The sequence below is a fragment of the Neofelis nebulosa genome, chromosome 5, assembly GCF_028018385.1.
Source record: "Neofelis nebulosa isolate mNeoNeb1 chromosome 5, mNeoNeb1.pri, whole genome shotgun sequence".
NCBI lineage: Eukaryota > Metazoa > Chordata > Mammalia > Carnivora > Felidae > Neofelis > Neofelis nebulosa.
In genome coordinates, this window is record NC_080786.1 from 154,094,349 (window position 1) to 154,116,425 (window position 22,077).

The 22,077-nt window shown below is 39.3% G+C and overlaps 1 protein-coding gene across 2 annotated transcripts in view; it reads right to left on the bottom strand.

Annotated features, from left to right (window-relative positions):
• The window catches only part of DSCAM (DS cell adhesion molecule), a 701,711-nt gene that overhangs the window by 186,999 nt on the left and 492,635 nt on the right, over positions 1-22,077 (bottom strand). For both annotated transcript variants that reach the window (XM_058732055.1, XM_058732057.1), the window contains exon 9: positions 16,140-16,418. In XM_058732055.1, the coding sequence (XP_058588038.1) occupies positions 16,140-16,418 (279 nt within the window). The remainder of the gene's footprint in view (positions 1-16,139; positions 16,419-22,077) is intronic.

Here is a 22,077-nt window from a genome sequence, read left to right on the forward strand (position 1 = left end):
GGGCCGATGGCTCGGAGCCTGGAGCCTGTTTCCGATTCTGTGTCTCCCTCTCTCTCTGCCCCTCCCCCGTTCATGCTCTGTCTCTCTCTGTCCCAAAAATAAATAAAAAATGTTGAAAAAAAAAAATTTTGAAAGAGACAACAGTGATATCTAGGAGTACAGGGCCAAGGACTAAATACCAGGGTTTGAGCTCCAACTTTGCTTCTTCCAGTTGGATGATTTGGTGCAAGTTATCAAATGTCTCTTGGCTTCAATTTCCTTATCTTTAAATTGGGTATAATTACAGTACTCATTTTATAGGATTGGTGTGGAGATCAAAGGAATTAAGATTACAAGTGTTCTCAGAACAGTGTCTGGAAGATATTAAGTGCTCTGGGAGTGCTTGTTAATTTAATAAATGCAGGTATGTCCAGCTTTAACATATCCTTAACAAACACAATTCCCAACTTGCAAATTAAATCATGTATGCAGCCAATGGGTCTCCTCAATGTTGCTTAACTAGCAAGCGATTTTACTTCATTTAGATGGTATTCTGAGACAAATATATTCAATAAAATGTAAATATATTTAAAATAAGGTGATAAGGGATGGCTGTCTCAAGCTGAGAAAACTATTTCTAGGAAAAATTCTGGAGGTTATATAGAGCAAAGTTTTCTAGTAAAAGTAATAAATCTTGAGGATAGATTATAAAGTTTAAGGCACAATGCCAAAATCACTCTGGCCAGGTGGAAAGTAAATATGCAGTCATCTATAGTCTATGCTCTATTTGGCTCAAATTCTGCTAAGAGAAGGAAACCTTTTGTCAAATGGACAGGATCACTACTCTCTTGCATTTTCTCTGGAAGCCTGTCTAATTATAATTGATCCATGACCCCTCCCCTCAATTTGGTTCTAATCCAAAGGGACACTACTTAAAAACTGATCAAAGAGGTTTACATGAGAAATAGCCATTGACATATTGTAAGTGTAAGGTAATTATAGATGGAAATGGCCTATAAAACTGAGAATTATCTTTCATAACTTCCTCTTTCATCTCCTTATATCTGGCACTGATGGTTCTTCCTCGAAAATGTATCACATATCCTCAAAATCTCTCCATATTTATTGCATGCCCTAGTCACCATGGGTAAACAAGGTGTGTGGTAAATTGCCACATATCATATCCTCCATTCATCTGGTTTCAGCACACTAGGGGCTGGACAGTTCCATGCACTTGCCAGGGTACCACACCAAGAGCATGAGTCTCTGCTGTCCCAGGGCCTTCTCTGGTGTCACAAATGCTTACTCACTCTCCCTGATGCAACCCAGAAATGTGGGTGACAAACATATACCAATGAGGGACAGGAGTTGGGGGAGGGAAATGCCTCTTCTCTCCATCCTCCAATCCCATGGGACGAGTCTGAGGCATGTTCTTTCTATGCCTGTGATCAAACATTATAGGGCATCAGAATCACCTGAAGAGCTGACTAAAACACAAGTTGCTGAGCCATATCTTCCAAAGTTTTGACTTAGTAGATCTGAGGAGGGATCTAAGATACTGCCTTTCTAATAAGCTACCAGGGATGCTGAGTCTGCTGGTCCAGAGACAACACTTTAAGAAGTGATTGTGATTATCTGTGATTCCTCAGAGGATTCCCAGTATAAAGGATCCCCCACTGCCCAAAGGTGGCAACAAGCTCATTAAAACAACCTTTATTGATTTTTTCCCTTTCTTTCTGATCTTACTCCTGCCATCCAGCCCTCACTCTGGAATCCAGGAATCACATATCATTAGTGACTTGCAGCCAATCACGTACCTCACACTCTGCTTTTGGAGGAACTTTCCCGGAGACAAAGGCCAATACTGGTTCTTATCTGGTTTTAGAAGTAGCCTCGTCACTGGAGTCTGTCTACCTGGCAGCTACCACCCCTCTTGAGTCTGTTCTCCACACAGTAGCTTGAAGAATCCAAGACACTTACTGGACGATGTGACTGCCTGCTTAAAATCGTCAGTGCATTCCAATTGTTCTTTGATATAATCCAGAATCACACAATATTGTGAAGGTTCTTTATGACTTGGGTCCCTGGTTTCCAGCTTCATCTCTTGACATTCCCCTCTTGCAGGCTTTTCTCCAGCTGTTCTAAAACTCTGTCTGTTCTCCAGTCCCCATGATTGTTCTTGCTGCTTGGACTTCACACATGCTTCTGCATTTCTTTGTTTAACGAACTCTCACTTATTATTTGCATCTCAGTTCCGAGCCCACTTAGTCTGAGACACCTTTTCTAGTGCTATGAATGAGATTAAATGCCCCCACAGAACCCTTTGTTGCCCTGCCATAGCCTTTATCAAAATTGTTTGGTGTTGCTGGTTTAATTGCCTGTCTCCCCCATAAGGCTCTTCACCATATAAGAATAAGAACCATTCCTTTCCCACTGACCATTGTATCCCCAGCACAGAGCACAGCAATGGAACATAGAAAGCACTCTGAAAATATCTGCTGAAAGGAAAAACAAATGGACATTACTCTAGCTTTACAGAACAGGGAAATAGGCTTTCTCCAAAGTATCATGGCTAAGATCATAACACAGATCACAGTGACCCCAATGCCCAAAGACCTTGAGAGTAGGATGGACCTATTTTCTTCTGAGGGAAGACAGCAGAAAGCACTATAGGAGGATTTTGGCCAAGAAGAAACAGACTACAGGTGGAACTGTTGTAATCTGAGCTAAAACTTCCTATAGGACCCAAAGACTAAGTACTCTGTATTGTCTAGGTTTTAATTCCCAAAAGTTGGTTTCCTTTCTTAAAATTATATTTTGCTCTCCTTTAACTTGTGTAACACTTTATTTTGTATGTTGTAGTGAGCATGTTTGCCAATATGGTTGGTTTTTCCAATAGAAGGATTTTCCAATGGGGAGGAGGGTGATTAAGGAAATGGAAGGGAAGGATTCAACCAAGTAATTATGCCACACGCCCAAAATGCAATTGTAGGTCATTTGTACCATACACCTGTCTGAATCATAACTACACAAACATTACATCTGTCCCTCCAGAAAGAGAAATTTAAGATACGTATGTTCCAAAATACCCAAATTGTGTCATGGGACCCATGTAGTCTGATAACATCTGAAGTCTCCAAGGGATCCCTTCTTGTCACCTTGTCTAAAATGAGGGCTGTTTAAAACACAGTGTTCTTTGGCTTGGTCTGTTTGTTAAAGGAGGGGGGGGATTATTTTTGCTGTTTTTAAGAGAGGAAAAGGGGCGCCTGGGTGGCGCAGTCGGTTAAGCATCCGACTTCAGCCAGGTCACGATCTCGCGGTCCGTGAGTTTGAGCCCCGCGTCAGGCTCTCGGCTGATGGCTCGGAGCCTGGAGCCTGTTTCCGATTCTGTGTCTCCCTCTCTCTCTGCCCCTCCCCCGTTCATGCTCTGTCTCTCTCTGTCCCAAAAATAAATAAAAAACGTTGAAAAAAAATTAAAAAAAAAGAGAGAGGAATAGTAATATGTTTGTAATAGGACAGGTACTTTTTTTTTTTTTTCTTTTTTTTTATTTTTTATTTTTTTAGGACAGGTACTTTTCAATCTTAGGCGCGATTCAATGGTTTTTTATGTTTAAAATTCATGGCCTCCAAGAAGCTATATATTTCCAAAGGATGGATGTAAGCTGCCCTAAGCTGTCACCAGGAACAAGGATTCAGTTTTACTGAAAGCAAAACTAGGAGCTATTTGGTGGCGGTGGTGGGGAAGAGGGGATATGTACATAAATATTGCCACTCTCTACTGGATGGCATTTAGTCAAGATGGTAATTGGTCAAAGTCTAGGTAAGATTTAATTTATGACACCCGACACTAAAATCCAATGGCTTCCTGTCACAACCAGAAAGATGGCCTGGCCCTCGCCCTCATTCCTTTGCCTCTTCCCTTATGTAACACTGAGCACATTGGTCTCTTGCAGCTCTTTGAACACACAAAGCTCACTCCTGACTTGGGGCCTTCATGCTTGGTCTCTTCCCTGGAGCCCACTTCCTGCAGAGAGCCCTGTGACTTGCTCCCTTACCTTAGTCAAGTCTGCTCAAAAATCTCTCGAGAAAGGATTTCCCTGTCCATCCTATCTGACATACCTTTCCTATCCCCATCACTCTCAATCCTCCTACTGAGTTTTAATTTCATAGTACATGCAGATACCTGACATTGTTTGTTTGTTTGCATGTTTGTTTGTTTGTTGTCCTTTCTTCCACTGGAATGTGAGTCTTATGGGCCAGGAACTTGGTATCTCTGTTTTGATCACCACTGCACTCCAGCACTCAGAATAGAGGCTTCAGAAATATTTGTTGGAAGAATCAATGGATGAAATAAAATTATAGTAGAAATATGGCACAAAAATTAGGCCACTAAACCTAGCAATAAGATAGTGGCCCTGTATAACTTTTATTTTCCTTGCCAAATAAAGGTTAACTAGAGGCCTTTTGAGTAGTGTTTGTTTTCTATGGGGCAGCTAATCATTAAAAGTCAGAAACAGCAGCTACATCATTGGACATAAAGAAATGTGAGAAAACTGACCTCCTATGGAGCCGCAGATAGAAAATCATCTCATCTGCAGCTTTCCTCTCAGTGACGCAGAGCCAATATTAGGAACCAAAGGGCAGGTGTGTTCAGTCATTAAGTCTAGTACTTTCCCTCCAAATGGCTTCTTTAGTGCCAAGGTCACCCCACTGAGCATGACATTAGGAAGATTATTGGTCCACAGACAGTGTAAGCCATAAGGCACACACATAAGAGCTAAGCGTTGTTTTGTTTTCTTTTTTCTTTCAACTTCCTGTAGGAAAACAGCTAATTTATTTTAAATTAAGTCTCTATAAATCTTCCCAATTACCTGACAAGTCAAAAACTGTGCTAAGTTCTATAATGATTCTAGGTCATAAGGTTGCGATAGAAGGAATAACTAGGAACTGGGCTCGCAAACTCCACTGCTGTCATACCCATTTATTCCACACCTCAGCTGAAATGTCTTAGATGTTACCTTCATCTCCCATGTGCAATTTGTCTCAGCTGCTGTGGTATCCCAAAACTATATTGTACTTTTACCTTTTTGGCCATATTCCCAAGGCCTTCATTCTAATTAATTGCCTAATGCTTGGGTTGCCCCATGGCCCTTCGATGCAGTATACCCTCAATCATGATCCAAAATCATGTAGCAGGAAGGGGGGCATACAGAGGGACAAGGGTGGAAGAGTGTCATCACTCCCTGAGTGTTTATTATGTCCCAAGCACCATGATAAATACATTATTTTATTTAGCCCTTGGAAATCATTACTAGGTAGTATCCCATTTTATGAATAAAAAATGGAGATAAAGAGAGGTTAAGGAATTTACCCAAGGTCACAAAGCTAAGAGGTGTCCACATCATCACAGGGCTGAAAGGAAGAAAACGGAAAGAAGAGAAGCAGGGAAGAGGTCTGGGGAGGCAGGCTTGCAGGCCAGTGGGTTTTCCTTGGCTTTTCTGTCTGCAAAGCACAGCCCATCAACTGCTACCAGACGGTCTTCCTCCCTCAAGACAATCCATTCAAGGACATTTGTAGTTCCCCAGCCTTTCCTATGTCAAGTACACACTTGTTGAAAATAAGCAGACAGGCCAACTCTGGCTATGGCACAGCCTCTACGTCTTGGCTGGTGCTATCAGTCTCCGACCTCAGAACATATGCCTGGAACATATACCTCCGTCCCACCCCCACCCCCGCCCCCCATTCATGGACAGTAATCAGAGTGCTCTGCTGTCAGCCAAGTGCAAAGGTCATACCAATTGTTACCTTGTCACCTAATTAAATTTTCTCAGCAGCTCCAAGAAGCAAGTCTCCCTGTTCCTATTTTATAGGTTAGTAAATTGAGGATCAGAGAGATTCACTCATGTTTTCAAAGTCACATAGAAAATGAAAAAGCAGAAAGGGGGACCTTGATTTTCTAACTGGGAGACAGAGTGTTGCATTTTTATTTTCTAAACCCTATGCACATCAGGGCTGATGGAGCTCACTCCTTCCATGAAGCCTCCCTTGAACGCATCACTGATCTCCCCCTTATTAGAGTTCATTTTGCTCTTGTAATTAATAGTCTGTCACTTGAAGTCCTCCAAACCACCCTCACTGTGACAAGGCAATTTCAAGGTCTCTAAACTCCTCATTCTATTTATCCCAAACTACATCTCAGACCAAAAGCTTTAAAGCCTCCAAGAGAAAACCACTTAACTCCAGTTAAAGATTTAAATAAAGACCCACATAATCATTCTCTAATGCTGTTTGCTCTTTTCATGTTGGTTTTGCTTCCCCAACTATACCTTTGCATATTTTTTTCATGAACCAAATGACAAGCCGTGTTCCAAAGTTAACTGGTAAGTCCACGCTTTGCAATATGGAATGCTCCTCCATTCTAAATGGCAATAATAAATAAGATTCCTCATCTTACTACAATGTCTATTTAGCTCATTCAGAATATGATCCAGCTGAAGTGATGACCAAATTCAACCACTTGACCCTTCGAATTAAAAGCTGCAATCTGAGCAGCTGCCTGATTTCTAGCAATCAAAAACAAGAGGCTGTCACTCACAGCAGGCATTAACCATCCACAGAGAAACCTCCCTGTCCCAACTATTATGTACTGAGGGCAGACGGGAAACGGAGGAGAACTCTGAGATATTATACGCCTTGAGCAGCTCCCCACTCCCAGCATGGTCCTTGGCCAGCTACTTTTGGGGAGAACGTCTGTCATCAAGGCTTCTCACATATTTTTCTCAAAGAGTAGACCGTCAGTTCCTGCAAACTGTCTTCTGAATTAGCCCCACCTTTGCCATCCCCACTGCCACCACCTTGGCTCCAACCATCACCCCTTCTCGCATAGAGCACAAAGGCCTCCCCTCCGGACTTCCGGGCTCATGGTCTCACTTTATTTCAGTGCATGGAACGTCCTGCCATAAACTGTGTGATTTTATTGCTTTAGATTCCCTCATCAATTCCCATGGCCTCTAGACCTTAGTGCACAGAATCTACAAACTGTGAGCCAGAGTTAGCTCTAGAGTCTCATCCTTCCTCATTTTGCTCCCCAGCCACACCATTCTACCACACCAGGGAAATAAATGCACCTGCTGTCTCAAGCCTTCCATGCCACTGCAGGTGACAGACCTTCTTCCAGGAACACATTGCCTTCCTTTGTCTCTTTTTAACTCGATGCTGTATTTTCTAACCCATCAGGATCCCTCCCTCCCATTGGGTATCTCCTAACCTAAATAAGGTAACTTCCCTCTCTTCCTTCACAGTTTCCCTGCGGCCTGTCATACCACCATGTAAGGCTGTCACCTGTCTTCCACTAGATGGGAGCTCTCACTGGGAAGAAATGAGTATTCATCATCCCAGCGACTATTCCAGGGCCAGCAATTACAAGTATGTGCTAAAGACACAGCTGTTTAATGATGGAATAAGAGAAAGATGAAAGACAGAAAAAATGCAGTCATCTGGGAATGGGTGCAAAAGAATGTACTTGTATCTACCCATGGATGGTTCAAAGAGGTGCAGCTCAGAATATTTATTTTCTTTTGCAAGCAACTGAAACAAGAAAATACTGAACTCACCAGACTGAAAAATTTTAAGAAAAAAAAAACATAGTAAAGATGACTACACAGAAGGACTTTAAAACAGAAAATGCTTTATTCGAGAGTGAAGGATATTTTGTAGTCCTAATCTAATAAATCCATTTTAGCCATTACCATGAAAACTGAAATTAAAGGACAAGTAGGCTCAAAGCTGCTTTGACAATGATTAGGGTTTATTTGGGGTGCCTGACTTTCTGAAATCAGAATGATAACCTATTACAGTACCTACCAAACATGACTCCAGATCTGGTCCCATTTTATATACATAATATGTACATTATCTATTATACATCTACTATATGTGTATATATACATCTACTATATACATGTATATAGTATATATGTGTATATAGATGTATAATATATATAACATTATTTATTTGTTTGCCTATTTACTTATTTGTTTGTTTATTTTAAGTAGGCTTCATACCCAGCACAGAGCCCAATGCGGGGCTTGAACTCACAACCATGAGATCAAGACCTGAGCCGAGATCAAGAGTTGGACACTTAACCAACTGAGCCATCCAGGCACTCCAGATCTGGTCCAATTTTAAAGTAATTGAATGAATCATAAGCCTATCCCCATTGTAGCATAAGTTAAAGGAACTTGTATACTTATGTGTCTATATGCTGTTAAATACAATTAACAAAAATATAGATTTACTAAAAGTCATGTTGAAGTTAGATTACTTTCCACATGTGTTATAAAAGATGATACAGCCTGTAAGGAATAAAGTGTATAAATAATAGACTTTCATTTTAAATCATTGAGCATTAGAGCCAGGAGGGAAGTTATTATTTATTGAGGTCAGCCACTAATCTGTGACATCTATTTCTTTTATACAGTCCCTTCCAAAACACCAACCCATTTTTAACAAAGTTCTCTTGGTGAGAAAGTTGTTATTTTTCGAAGTAAGTTACTTAATTATTTCATTTTTGAAGAATTTTGAACCTTAGGAAGATTATATTTTAATATTTAAAAAATGGAAGCAGAATTTATATACAGTAATAGACACATATTTTAAGTGTATAGTTTGATAGGTTTTGACAAGTGCCTAAAATCATAAAACCAACACCCCATCAAGATTTAGAATACTTTTACTGTCCCCCAAATTTCCCTCATGTCCATTCCTTGTCAGTTGCCAATACTCCTTCCCAGTGGTAACCATTCTTCTGATTTTTATCTCCATTGAATAGTTTTCTATTCTGGAATTTTTCATAAATGGATACAAATAGAATATGTTACTCTTTTTTGTGTGTCTGGCTTCTTTTACTCATCATACTGTTCTTCAGGATTATCTATGTTTTGTGGGTATCAGTTATCTGTTCTATTTACATTTAGAGTAATTATTGATAGGGATGGACTTGTTATGGGCATTAGCAAAATGTTTTCTTTCTGTTTTATTCCTTTGTCTCCTTTTTCCTCTGTTACAGTCTTCTTTTGCGTTTCATTGTTTTTAAATATTGATACGCTTTGACTCATTTCTCTTTTTCTTTTGTACACTGGTAGATTTGTGAACATTTTTCTGTACAGACCCATATGTAAATGTAGGTACATTTGTGCCTTCTATTACAAATGTCATGCTTGCATTTCTTTTTCTTGTCTAAATGCAAAGACTATGACCTCTAAAACAATCCTGATAGAAATGTTGAGAGTAGATAGGCTTATCTCCTTCCTAATCATGAGGATAAGAAGTACAAAACACTATGGATTTTTCATAGGTGACTTTTACTCTAGTGAAACTTACCTTTTATTGATTGCTAATTGAAAGTTTTATTATTTTTTAAATCAGGAATGGCTATTGAATTTCTAGTAACTTCTTTTCATCTATTTCATTTATATCAGTGAGTTTTCTACTTTACTGATAATATGGTAAATTCTATGGATTTAATTTTGAATCTTAAACCAAGCGTTTAGTCCTGTGATAGAGCCCACTTTGTCATGATATGTTATCCTTTCTTTTTACTGCTAATTTGATATGCTCATATTCTGCCAACTATTTTTGCACCCACATTCATGGGCAATAACAGCTTGAAAATTTTTTTGTAAGTGATGTCTTTATCAACTTTTTATATTAAGGTTATGCTATGTCATAAAAATTTGGGAACTATTCCCTTTCCTTGTATTATCTGAAGGAGTTTGTGTAAGAGTGCTATTATTTCTTTTTTTTTTTTAATTTTTTTAACGTTTTTTTTTTAAATTTATTTTTGAGACAGGGAGAGATAGAGCATGAACAGGGGAGGGTCAGAGAGAGGGAGACACAGAATCTGAAACAGGCTCCAGGCTCTGAGCTGTCAGCACAGAGCCCGACGCGGGGCTCGAACTCATGGACCGCGAGATCATGACCTGAGCCGAAGTCGGCGGCTTAACTGACTGAGCCACCCAGGCGCCCCAAGAGTGCTATTTAAAGCTCTCTTGGCCTTCAGTTTTTGTGGAAAAGTTTTTGACAAAAATTCAAATTTTATAACAGACATAGGGCTAGTCAAATTTTCACTTTTATCTTGTATCCATTTTGATAATTTATGTCTTTGAAATCATTGGCCATTTGATCTAAATTGTCAAATAGACTGCCATAAAATTGTCCAAAAGATTTCTTTACTACCCTTTTAATTAATGTCTGTAGGAGCTATAGTGATATTTGCCTTTGCGTTAGTTTTCTAGAGCTGGTGGAATAAATCACAACAAACTTAGTGGCTTTAAACAATAAAACTTACATTCTTATTCTTCAGGTGATCAGAATTCTAGAATGTGCATTATGAAGTTGTTGGATATAATCTACAAATATCAATTAGGTTATATGGGCTGATGGGTAGTTTAAATCTTCTCTGTTCTTACTGATTCTTTTTTCTACTTACTCTCTTAAGTATTAAGAAAGGAGTGCTGAAACTCCCAATTGTCATTAGTTGTTTGTCTGTTACTCCTTTCAGTTCTATTTCATAGTCATGTGCTTGGATTTCTGTTATTAGGTGCATCCAGATTTCAGTTGTATATGTCTTCTTGATGAATTAACCATTTTATTATTATAACATGTCCTTATTTGCTTATAGTAATATTTATTGTCCTGAGACTTATTTTATTTAATATTAATACATCCAATTAAGCTTTTCGTGATTGGTTTTATATCATTTTACTTTTAATTACTATGTCTTTTATATTTAAAATGTGGTAATATGTACTTGAATCTTGCTTTTTAATTAAGATTGGCAGTCTTTGCTTTTTAATTGGTATGTTTAGTCCATTTATACCTAATGAAAGTATTGATATAGTTGTCTTTGAGTTTTCCATCTATTTTCCATTTCTTCTTTGTTATTATGTCTCTCTTTTCCTATCTTTTGTAACTAATCAAGTGTATTTTAATGCTCTTTTTTCTATTCTGTTGCATTCACATCTATACCTATTTGTTTCATTTTTATAATTCCTCAAGAGGTTGCATTGTATGTATTTAACTAGCAACATCTATGTTCAAATAATTTCATGCCACTTCATGTATAACATAGGATACATTTTACGAAGTAAAATTCCACTTTCCTTTTTCCTGTTTGTGAAATTATTGTTGTATATTTTACTTTTGCATGTTATAAATTATTGTTGTTTAAACATCTAAATGTTTTTAAAGAAATGATAATATGGTATATTTTATCTTTAGCCATAAATTTATCTTATCAAGAGCTCTTCATTCCTCTTGAAGATCAGTTTCCATCTGGAATTGTTTTCTTTTAGCCTAAAGAACATTCCTTAACATTTCCTGTAGTAAAATCTGGCTGGTAATTAATTCTCTCAACCTTTACTTGTCTAAAAACGCCTTTATTTGGCATCCATTTTTTAAGAATATATTTTTCTAAAAAAAAAAAAAGAATATATTTTTCTGGTTACAGAATCCTAGATTGATAAATGTTCTTCCTCCACACCTTTCTTTCAGCACTTTAACGTTTTTTTTTTTTTTTTTTTTAATTTATTTTTGAGACAGAGAGAGACAGAGCACGAACGGGGGAGGGCCAGAGAGAGAGGGAGACACAGAATCTGAAACAGGCTCCAGGCTCTGAGCTGTCAGCACAGAGCCCGACGCGGGGCTCGAACTCACGGACCGCGAGATCGTGACCTGGCCGAAGTCGGATGCTTAACTGACTGCGCCACCCAGGCGCCCCTCTTTCAGCACTTTAAAGATGCTGTTCCATTCTCTTCTGGCTTGAATTGTTTACGATGAGTAGTCTAAAGTTTTCTTACTTGGTCCTCTTGAATGTAACAAGCTTAATTTCTCTGGTTACTTTTTTATTTTAATGGTTATTTATTTGTGACAGACAGAGGGAGCAAGAGTGCACATGACTGGGGGAGGGGCAGACAGATGAGGGCAGAGGATCTGAAGTGGGCTCTGTGCTGACAGCAAAAACCCTGATGTGGGGCTCGAACTCACAAACCATGAGATCATGACCTGAGCCGAAGTTGGATGCTTCACTGACTGAGCCATCCAGGTAACTCTCTCTGGTTACTTTTAATATTTTATTATTGGTTTTTAACAATACAATTATAATGAGCCCTGACACGGTTTCTCTTTGTGCTTATTTTTTGAGGGTTTCACTGACCATTTTGATATGTATATTTACATTTTTCTTCGCATTTGGAAAATTTCCAATCATTGTTATTCAAATATATATTTTTTCCCTGAACCTTTTTCTCTGACTCTAACTACATATATGTTGGAAGGGCTGACATTTCCCGAAGCTCAGTGAGGCACTGTTTACTCTCTGTGAAAATATCTGGTATTTTCTCTTGCCCTCTTTTCAAGTTCAGTAATCCTTTATTCTGCAGTATTTAATATCTTTTTTTTAAATATGAAATTTATTGTCAAATTGGTTTCCATACAACACCCAGTGCTCCTCCCAACAGGTGCCCTCCTCAATACCCATCACCTACCCTCCCCGCCCTCCCACCCCCATCAACCCTCAGTTTGTTTTCAGGTTTTAAGAGTCTCTTATGTTTTGGCTCCCTCCCTCTCTAACCATTTTTGTTTCCCCTTCCCCTCCCCCATGGTCTTCTGGTAAGTTTCTCAGGATCCACATAGGAGTGAAAACCTATGGTATCTGTCTTTCTCTGTATGGCTTATTTCACTTAGCATCACACTCTCCAGTTCCATTCACGTTGCTACAAAAGGCAAGATTTCATTCTTTCTCATTGCCAAGTAGTATTCCATTGTATATATAAACCACAATTTCTTTATATCTTATTAAATGGATCTAGTGAATTTCTCATTTCAGACATTATATCTTTCAGAGTTAGAATTTCTTTCTGGTTCTTGTTTTAAAAAATATTTTATGTTTCCCTTCTTGTGTTCTCTGTGCACTCATTTACTTGAGTTCATTATATTGAACCCTTGAAATAAGAGGGTAGCTAGCCACTTTAAACCCTTGCCTGCTAACTGGGACATCTGTGTGTCCATCAGTCCATTACTTTAATTGTTTTTCCTTTTGTTTATGGCTCACATTTTCCTCCTTCTTTACATATCTAGTAAGTATGTGTAACACACTGTGGATATGCTATGCTATTGAGAGTATGGGTTTTGTTGACTTAAAGTGTTGAATGTTATTCTTGCAGTTAATTCACTGGCGAAGTTTTATACAACCAAGGATCTTTTTAGGCTCTTTTAGGGTTTGTCTAGAATAGCTCCTATTCCAAGGATAGATTAGCTCTCCTCTTAGTGTCCCCTCTGAGATTTTAACTGAATTTCCATGTGTTCTCTATTCTGGCTGTTCAGAACTCCAATACATCCCAGCACTGTGTAGCCTTTGAATTCTTCATTCATCTCACGTCTACCTGGTACTTGTTCTCTGATCGATTTCATGAAGTCTCATCCTATGCATGTGAAGTGTAGTATTTAGCTAAGGAGATTTTTAGAGCTCTCTGAATAGCTCCCTATTCCCCAGCACTGCAAAATCTCACACTTCGATGGTTTCCAAATTTCTATCTGTTTTCTCCATCCAGCAAGATCACAGTTATCTACTTGGGCTCTGCATCCCTCTGTCATGGTTTGGAAAGTGCCTCAGAGAGCTGGGGTACATTTTGGAGCTCAACTCCTATATTTCCATTTTCTCCAGGATCACAACCCTCTGCTTCCTGCCTTCCACTGCCTGGAAATGGTTGTTTTATATATATATTTTTTACCAGTTTTATAGGTTTTTTTTTTTAAATGATAGGTGGACAAATCCATTACCTGTTACTCTTCGATGGTACCATTCATTAAATTTTTAAATTTATTTTTCAAGTTACTTGAACCAAAATCTGCCTCCCTAAAATTTCTAACCAGTTTGGTTGGTTCAATCTTCTAGAATACCCCACAATGGCTCTTTATATACTGTTTTTAACATACTCCATTGGTGCAAAGAATCTAATTCCAATTCACTAACTCAAGGACTTTGATCCTGTAATTATCTCCTCTTTATCTTTGCCACGTTTCTCTCCTCTCTACTGGCTCATTCCCATCAGCATGTGAGTTTCCCTTGTCCCATGTCCTCCTCCAACTTCCTCACCAGTTTTCTGCCTCCCATCATAGCAATGTGTCTGAAAACATGAAAATAGTTGTCTTTTCTTGAATTCCCACACATTTACTCACCTCCCTGTCTGTTCCTTAGTCCTTCTAATTAGGCATTCACTGCAACCACACCACTCTTCATGGTCACAAACAATGTCCATCTCCCTAAACTCAATGACCGATTCTTGGATTGCCTTTTTCTATTTCCAGTGGGATTGTATATACTTTATTACCTGCGTTTCTTGATATATTTCCTAATTTGCTTCCATGACTTCATAGTCTGCTGGATTTCCTCTTACTTCACTGGCTTCTTTTCCCTCTCTGTTTCCTTTGCTAATTCCTTCTCTTATTTTGGAAACTCAAATGCTGGAATGCCTTGGATCTGGACCTTCTCGTTTCTCTCCCATGTCACACTGCTACTCCTTGCTTCTTCTTCACTTCTGTTAAAGATGCTTCTTTTTACTTTACTAAGCAAAAGGTGTGCTTCCTCTCATCTGCAACACTTACTTTCAGCATCTGACTGAAAATATATTGTCTTACTCAGGGAAAATACGTTTTACAAATACAAAGTTGGTTTCTTCATATAAATTCTAAGTATACTTCAGTTTCTTTTGTTGGCCATTACATAGAAAATGCACTACTTTTCAGCCAGAAAGGAAGGAAGGATGTCATGGGGACAAGATTCAAAGACTGAGGAAAGACACAGGCATCTGTTGATCAAGAAACAATCTGCTCAGATCTGCTCAGATGTTTGGAAGATAATGGAGATCAACCTCTCCCAACACTTACTCTGAGAGCCCAATATTTGGAGACTTTAAAATGCAAGTAATCAACATTAACACAAGTCTTTAAATTTCATACAGTTGCTTTTACAATGTGGGTGAAAACTGTGCTCAGAGATGAATGCATAGTGCTCTTGGAGAATCATAAAACCACATGTCTGTGCCCAACACACATGAGAGAATACTAGCTGCTCATTTTGCACATGTGGAGTGGAGCCTTCATGGGAATTTGGTGACTAGAAGAGAGATGTGAAGTAGACTGGTGCCTACATTTTAGATGCATCGAGTCCCCTGCCAATATTTTCTACAAGCTGGGCTACCCTATTTTAATTTCTTTAAAAAATGTTTAATGTTTATTTATTTTTGAAAGAGACACAGAGCATGAACAGGGGAGGAGCAGAGAGAGAGGGAGACACAGAATCTGAAGCAGGCTCCAGGCTCTAAGCTGTCAGCACAGAGCCTGACACAGGGCTCTAACCCATGAACTGTGAGATCATAACCTGAGCTGAAGTCGGACACTTAACCAATTGAGCCGCCCAGGCACCCCTGGACTATCCTATTTTAATTTCTAAATAAATACCACCCCACTTCGTTTAATTTGATGAATGTTATCATAGCTTTCTAAATTAATGAGAGGTCTGATGCTAAACAGAAGAGAGGAACAAAACATATTCCTAAACTGAAACTAATTTTGCATTTCTAGAACTAAACTAAAAAAAATACAGGAAGCTACTCTATGTGTCAACTACACTTCAGTAAAACAAATAATAAAAAATAACAAAAAAAGAAAAGTTATCCTTTTATGATTCTTTGGAAAAGGTGTGATTTGACAAATGATATTCGACAAACATTATTTTTAAGGCTATCGATCTAAATAATACTCTTATAAAAAGTGCCATTTAGAGTGAATGCAATACAGCAGGAGCTTATGGACTTTGGGGGCTAATTCAAGGAAAGCCTCACTCATCAATTAAATGCCACTCTCACTTCTTTCTGCATGCATTTCTTAGCTGTTAATTATTTGGAGCTTCACATCTTAGGTAAATAAAGACTTGGTTTGGTGTTAGCGGAGTTTGTAGTTGGCTTCTACAGTTGTGAGTTTTATTTGAATGGGACGAGAGCAGATTCTGCAAAGTCTAAAATTTTCACGTTATTGCAAGTGAACGCACTCCGTGAGCATCGTTGAATTTGACTGTGCTGATGCCACACATCCCACTTACCTCTCACGATCAGCTGGCTTTGGTGTTCCACAGCTGCTGCCTCATTCCGGGCTATGCAGGTATAGTTCCCGTTGTGCATGAGGGAGAGATTGGAAATCCGCAAGGAGCTTGTGAAGTCAATGTTGTCGATGGTCACCCCGAGGCTCGCTGGGATTGGCCGGCCGTCCTTCTGCCAAGTGATCGTGATGGGTAAGTCCCCTGAGACCACAACACATGGGATAAAGACCCGCTGTCCAATGGAGAATCTTGGAAACTCAAAAGGTTGGATGAAAGGCGGAACTGAAAGAAAAGAAAACGTAACAGAGGAAAGATGCTAATGAATTGCACGCACGCTCTACGTTCCCTTTTCCTTTTACCCTTTTGCATGACATTGAAAGAGTAACAGTCACTTCCATAACATGTAAATACATGCACTGGGAGAAGAGGTGAAGTTGTGCCATCCTGTTACTTGAATTCTCTCATCGTTCTAAATGAAAAGCATGGCTTAATTTGTACTTTAGCAAACAAGCTCAATTTATTTCGACAAACTTTAAAAGATACCATAATTATTTGTGAATAAAAATATTTCAGACTCTGTACTATTCATTGTGAAAGAGGCATTTGAGTCTGTGTTTTCCTTAGAAGCTTTTGAAAATGATGTGTACAAGAAAAGATTTCTCTCCTGTTTCACTAATACTACCACAACAATTACTATTCCCTCTTTAATGCATCCCATGCCTTGCTAATGGGTATACTTTAAGCCTGTTCAAGAAGAGATTCCACTTTCATTGTTAAACACGCTTTTTTTTAGGACTAATGCCCAACTAACAGCAAGTATTAATGAAAAAGACTTATTTTATGTTAGGATAATCATGTCTTCATTCTATACCCCTCAATTTTACACATGCCATGTGCATGACTTTAAATTATGGACTGTCCATGGCCAATGTCCTGAGTTGTGTTGCTAATGAGGACAAGGTTATAGCCTTCAACCTGGCCAGCCATGGACACAGCCAAGCTCAGTCTGGAAATCTCTTTTCTGATTTAATCTCCCTGATAAGCTTCTGTTTACCTTCTTGCCTCAGGACCACTCCTGGATGATCTCACAGGGTGTCAAAGTCATAAAATGCTTAAAACTGAGCCAGAGAAGCCAACTTTGAATCCTACCATGGTTACTTCTTGGTTATGGGATCAAGGGCAAGTTATCAATATGCTCTTCCCATCGGCCTTATGGGGTTGTTATTCAGAGTCTCAAGTCGTAAAGAGGGAAACTTATTCAAAGATATTACTTTGCCCTTGGCCATAGGACTAGTTCACTAAAGAGTGAGGGCTCAGACTTTACCAATTTTATTTCAAAAGTTTGGAAATATACAAGGTTGTAAACCAAGATTACTATGCATGCAATAAATCAGTTATTATACCAGATGGTTTTATATGAAATAGTAGGGTATCTACAGTTTGTTCACTAAATCAATTATAGATACATTTCAATGATCAGGCTTGGGGAGATATAAGAGATCAAGCTGAGAAACATCTGAATGGAAACCATCCATCCATCCATCCATTCACTTGTTCACACAATAAGTGCCTACTGAGTTCCTGATATACATGTGACAACACCGTGTGTGCTGGCCACACAGCAATGACCATAACACCTCGGTCTCTGTTCAGTGGAGCTTTCAAGCATAGTCATAGGCAGCAGATGTCAACAGAGCATAGCCGTGGCTATTCTGCTATTCCATATTATTATTACTCCTACTATATGCTTTCAAAAGCATTTGGAAGAGAGAACTCAGAACTGCAAATACAGCTAGAGTTAGACCGGTGAGTGAATAAATGGTTTAAGTTAGGTCTCACCAGAGAAACAAACAAACAAACAAAAATAGCTTAAGGTACCAGGCTCATTCGATGTCAAAACTGGTGACAGCTGACAGTTTGCTGATTCTCAAGGTAAAGTTACAGCTGTGAATCTGCAACGAGTCAATCTGACACCAGGAGAAAAAGATCTCGGGATGAGGTTCTAGCTGGGGCTGGTAGAAACAATCAGGCTGGATTAGGCTGTGATTACTCATAGCTGACATTGGGTGGGGAAGTACCAACTTGTAGCAGACGTGCTCATGTTTCTCTAAATATTGCCCCAAACGGCATAAATGTTTATTACATGTGTACCTATTATTGACACTTAATAAACTACCATTTTTTTAAAATAAAAAAGCAACTACATTTCCTTTTATTTAGTTCCTTACACATAGGAACCTGAGTGTCAGTCCACTGAGACAAATGTAGGCACTCAGGAGCTTGGTGCTCATTATCTGAATTGTAGATCTTTTCTTTCTTTCTTTTTTTTTTTTTTTTTTTGAGATAAGAACTTCGAAGCCAGACTACCTGTGTTTAAGTCCAGCTGTGCTACTAAATAAAGTTTTTAACCCCTTCTCTGTGCCTTCACTTCCTTATTTGTAGAAGGAGGGGGTTGCCATCAGGTGTGAATGAGTTAGCACGGAGTTTATGAACTTCCAATTTTAGTATATGTACTGCTGACGTGAGCACTGGGGTCTACAAACATCCGAGGACACCTGAATCCATTGCTTAGCATTGGTTCTATTTTGTAAGCCTTTCAGATGAGGAAAAAGTAAAACAGTTAAGTTGAAAGGTCACTTGGCAAAGGAAAGGGCTCCATTTCTACCAGTTATAGTAGGGAGAGGAAAAATAGGACTTTCTATTCTCCAGATCAAGAAAGGTTAGACAGCATATTTTTGATTTGCCTAATAAGAACACAATATGTAGGATGCAGACTGTCAGTGATTATTCATTATGAGGATTTCTACTTTTAATTTTTTTTTAACGTTTATTTATTTTTGACACAGAGAGAGAGAGAGAGAGAGAGACAGAGCATGAGTGGGGGAGGGGCAGAGAGAGAGGGAGACACAGAATCCGGAGCAGGTTCCAGGCTCTGAGTTGTCAGCACAGAGCCCGACGCAGGGCTCGAACTCACAAGCTGTGAGATCATGACCTGAGCCAAAGTCGGACGCTCAACTGACTGAGTCACCCAGGTGTCCCAAGGATGTCTACTTCTAAGAGCAAAAGAAAGTTCTAGAATAGAGACAGAGCAGGTACATGTTACTTTCAAGAACAGAGGCAAGAAGTAGCTACAGAGGAATCAGACTTTAAGAAGAATGCAAAAACAGATTCTATCAATTAAAAGCTTCTGGAATTCATTGGTTTATAGAACTCTAAGGGATGTAATTATAGTCCCGGGAGTAAATTTCAGAAACTTGAATCACAGAGAGACACTGCTGAAGACCTGTGCCTCCCATGCAGTGAAAGCAAGCTCCCAGAAGCCCACATAGTCACCCTCACCTGCAGTGCTCAAAGGATAATCTCTTGCTTTCAACACTGGTTTGGTTTTTTTTTAATGTTTATTTATTTTTGAGAGGGAGTCACATGCAGAGTGTGAGTGGGGGGAGGGGCAGAGAGAGAGGGAGACACAGAATCCAAAGCAGGCTCCAGGCTCTGAGCTGTCAGCCCAGAGCCCGATGAGTGGCTCCATCCCACTAACCATGAGATCACCACCTGAGCCGAAGCTGCATGCATGACCGACTGAGCCACCCTGGCGTCCCTCAACACTGCATTTTGAACTATCATAACACTCTTAGCAATCTCATTCTTAGCCCAAACCTGGTGCTGAGAACGCAGACACACTGATGCGGAGTCAGTGAGAAGGCAGAGTTGGCAAGCAAGGGGGTGAGGGACCAGGCATAAACTTTATAAAACATAGACACAAGAGTGCAAGATGCACAGCAGCTGGGGAACATTTTGAGCTGCGACAAACTGCCCTTCATCACCAGCATGGTCGCAATGAATACACAATCATAGTACATACCTAAAGTTGCATACTCCGAATCGTAAGTTATAGTTAATAGAGTAACTATAGCCAGCCAAGAATGTTGCACCCAGCAAAACTGTTATTCAAAAACTGAGGAGAGACAGACTTTCCCAGATAGACAAAACAGAGGGAGGTCACCAGGGTTGTCCTGCAGGAGATCCTAAAGGAAATATCAACTTGAAATATCAAGTTGAAATAAAAGGACACCTGGGGCTCCTGGGTGGCTCAGTCAGCTAAGCGTCTGACTTCAGCTAACGATCTCAAGGTTTGTGGGTTCAAGCCCCGCGTCAGGCTCTGTGCTGACAGCTCGGAGCCTGGAGCCTGCTTCAGATTCTGTGTCTCCCTCTCTCTCTGCCCCTCCCCTGTGTGCACTGTCTCTCTCTGTCTCTCAAAAATAAATAAAAATGTTAAAAAAAAATTTAAAAAGAGGACACTAGACTGCAACACATAGCCATATGGAAATATGCAGTTCTCTGGTAAAATTAAATCTATGGGCAAGTATAGAATACTGTATTTTGCAATTTTGATGTGTAAGTCCACCTTTAATTCTTGTATAGAATTTATAACACAAAAGCATAAAAATCTGTCAAACTCTGTTAATGGATATACAACATATAGAAACATAATTTAATATTAGTGACATAAAGTGTTGAGTGGTATATCTGTAAAGGAAAAAAATAATAAAATAAAATATTTTAAAATATATTTAGGAAAAAAAACCACCCAAAAGAGTTAAAGATTTTCATGATAAAAAAGAGGATTTGGTTAGAGGGAAAAGTCATTTTCCCAGAAAAACGTCAAAATCAGGTTTGTTATTTGTTTTACTTGCCACATCAGGATGTACTTTATAAAATGCAGACTAAACCATCAGACTGATTTGTGGATCATGACACTTTTCACCTCACTACATAGACTGCCTCTATTGCTTTAGCCATGAACACAAGTCTGCTGTATAAAATGCTTAAATTTCCTTAGAGGGCCCCAAATCTCTTGCTGTACATTTGTAAGTTATAAAATTAGAGGCAAAAAATAAACGAAGCGATTAAAAACTGCTCGCGATGACTTTGGTGGAGCCAAACCACCTGCTTGAGACACATCACTTGCTACATCTGGTCCATTAGATCACCTCTCAAGCTAAATTCTCTGAATCTTATTTGACAGTGAAAGGTGGTAATATGACAGGAACAGAAATGCGGAATGTGACCGACAACAGGTGTTGACCTAACCTGGCCTCACAAAGCATATAAATATCTGCTAAATGTCACTAATTACCAGGTTTGGTGACTTCATTATCTGTTCTGGTGGGGCTCCTCTCTCCCAGGCAGTTAGGAACCATCAAGTGCAACCAAATGCTAATTTATAGACACTCTTTCTAAAGTCAGGCTCATATATTTTTGTCTTGTCCCTCAAAAATTAGTTGTATATTCTTCTTTATGGGGAAAAAAGAGCTGTTATTTTCTTCCCAGAGAGAAGTATGACATGAAAGATACATGGGTTGGGTGTTGGCCAATCTTGGGTAATTTGCAGTGTTTTCCTCATCCACTTTCTTTAAGTCTGTGATTCAGTTTCTTCACGTGTAAGGTGATGATAAAGAGCACAATTCAGGAGCGCTGGTGAGGGCTTCATGGAACACACAGGCACAGAGCCCCAGGGGTGCACAGAAGCTGCTCAATGAGCAAGCATCGCCCTTTCTTTCCTTTTCCTACCATTTTTTTTTTTGGCCCCAGGGCCCACAACTCACTGGGAAAAATCAAATATGTTACATGGATGTCGAGACGCATGGGGGCTGAGTTTGCATCGTCATATATAATTTGATCAACTCCACATTTATCATCTCTTTTCTAGTCGTGCTGTAATGCCCCACGGCTCCAGACAGTCTCAGGTTGACAGCTTCTGGTCTCGGCTGCTCCAAGAACCTACCTCAAGCCAGTCTTCTTGGTTACAGCAATGAATATTCTCATCTTCCCATGTCCTTTTCCCCATTCTGTCCAACAAACTCTCTCTCCTTATCCTTCAAGAAGTTTTCTTGTTTTATATCTTGCGTGTTTCACAAAGTCTCCAAAAACCGCAGCTGCG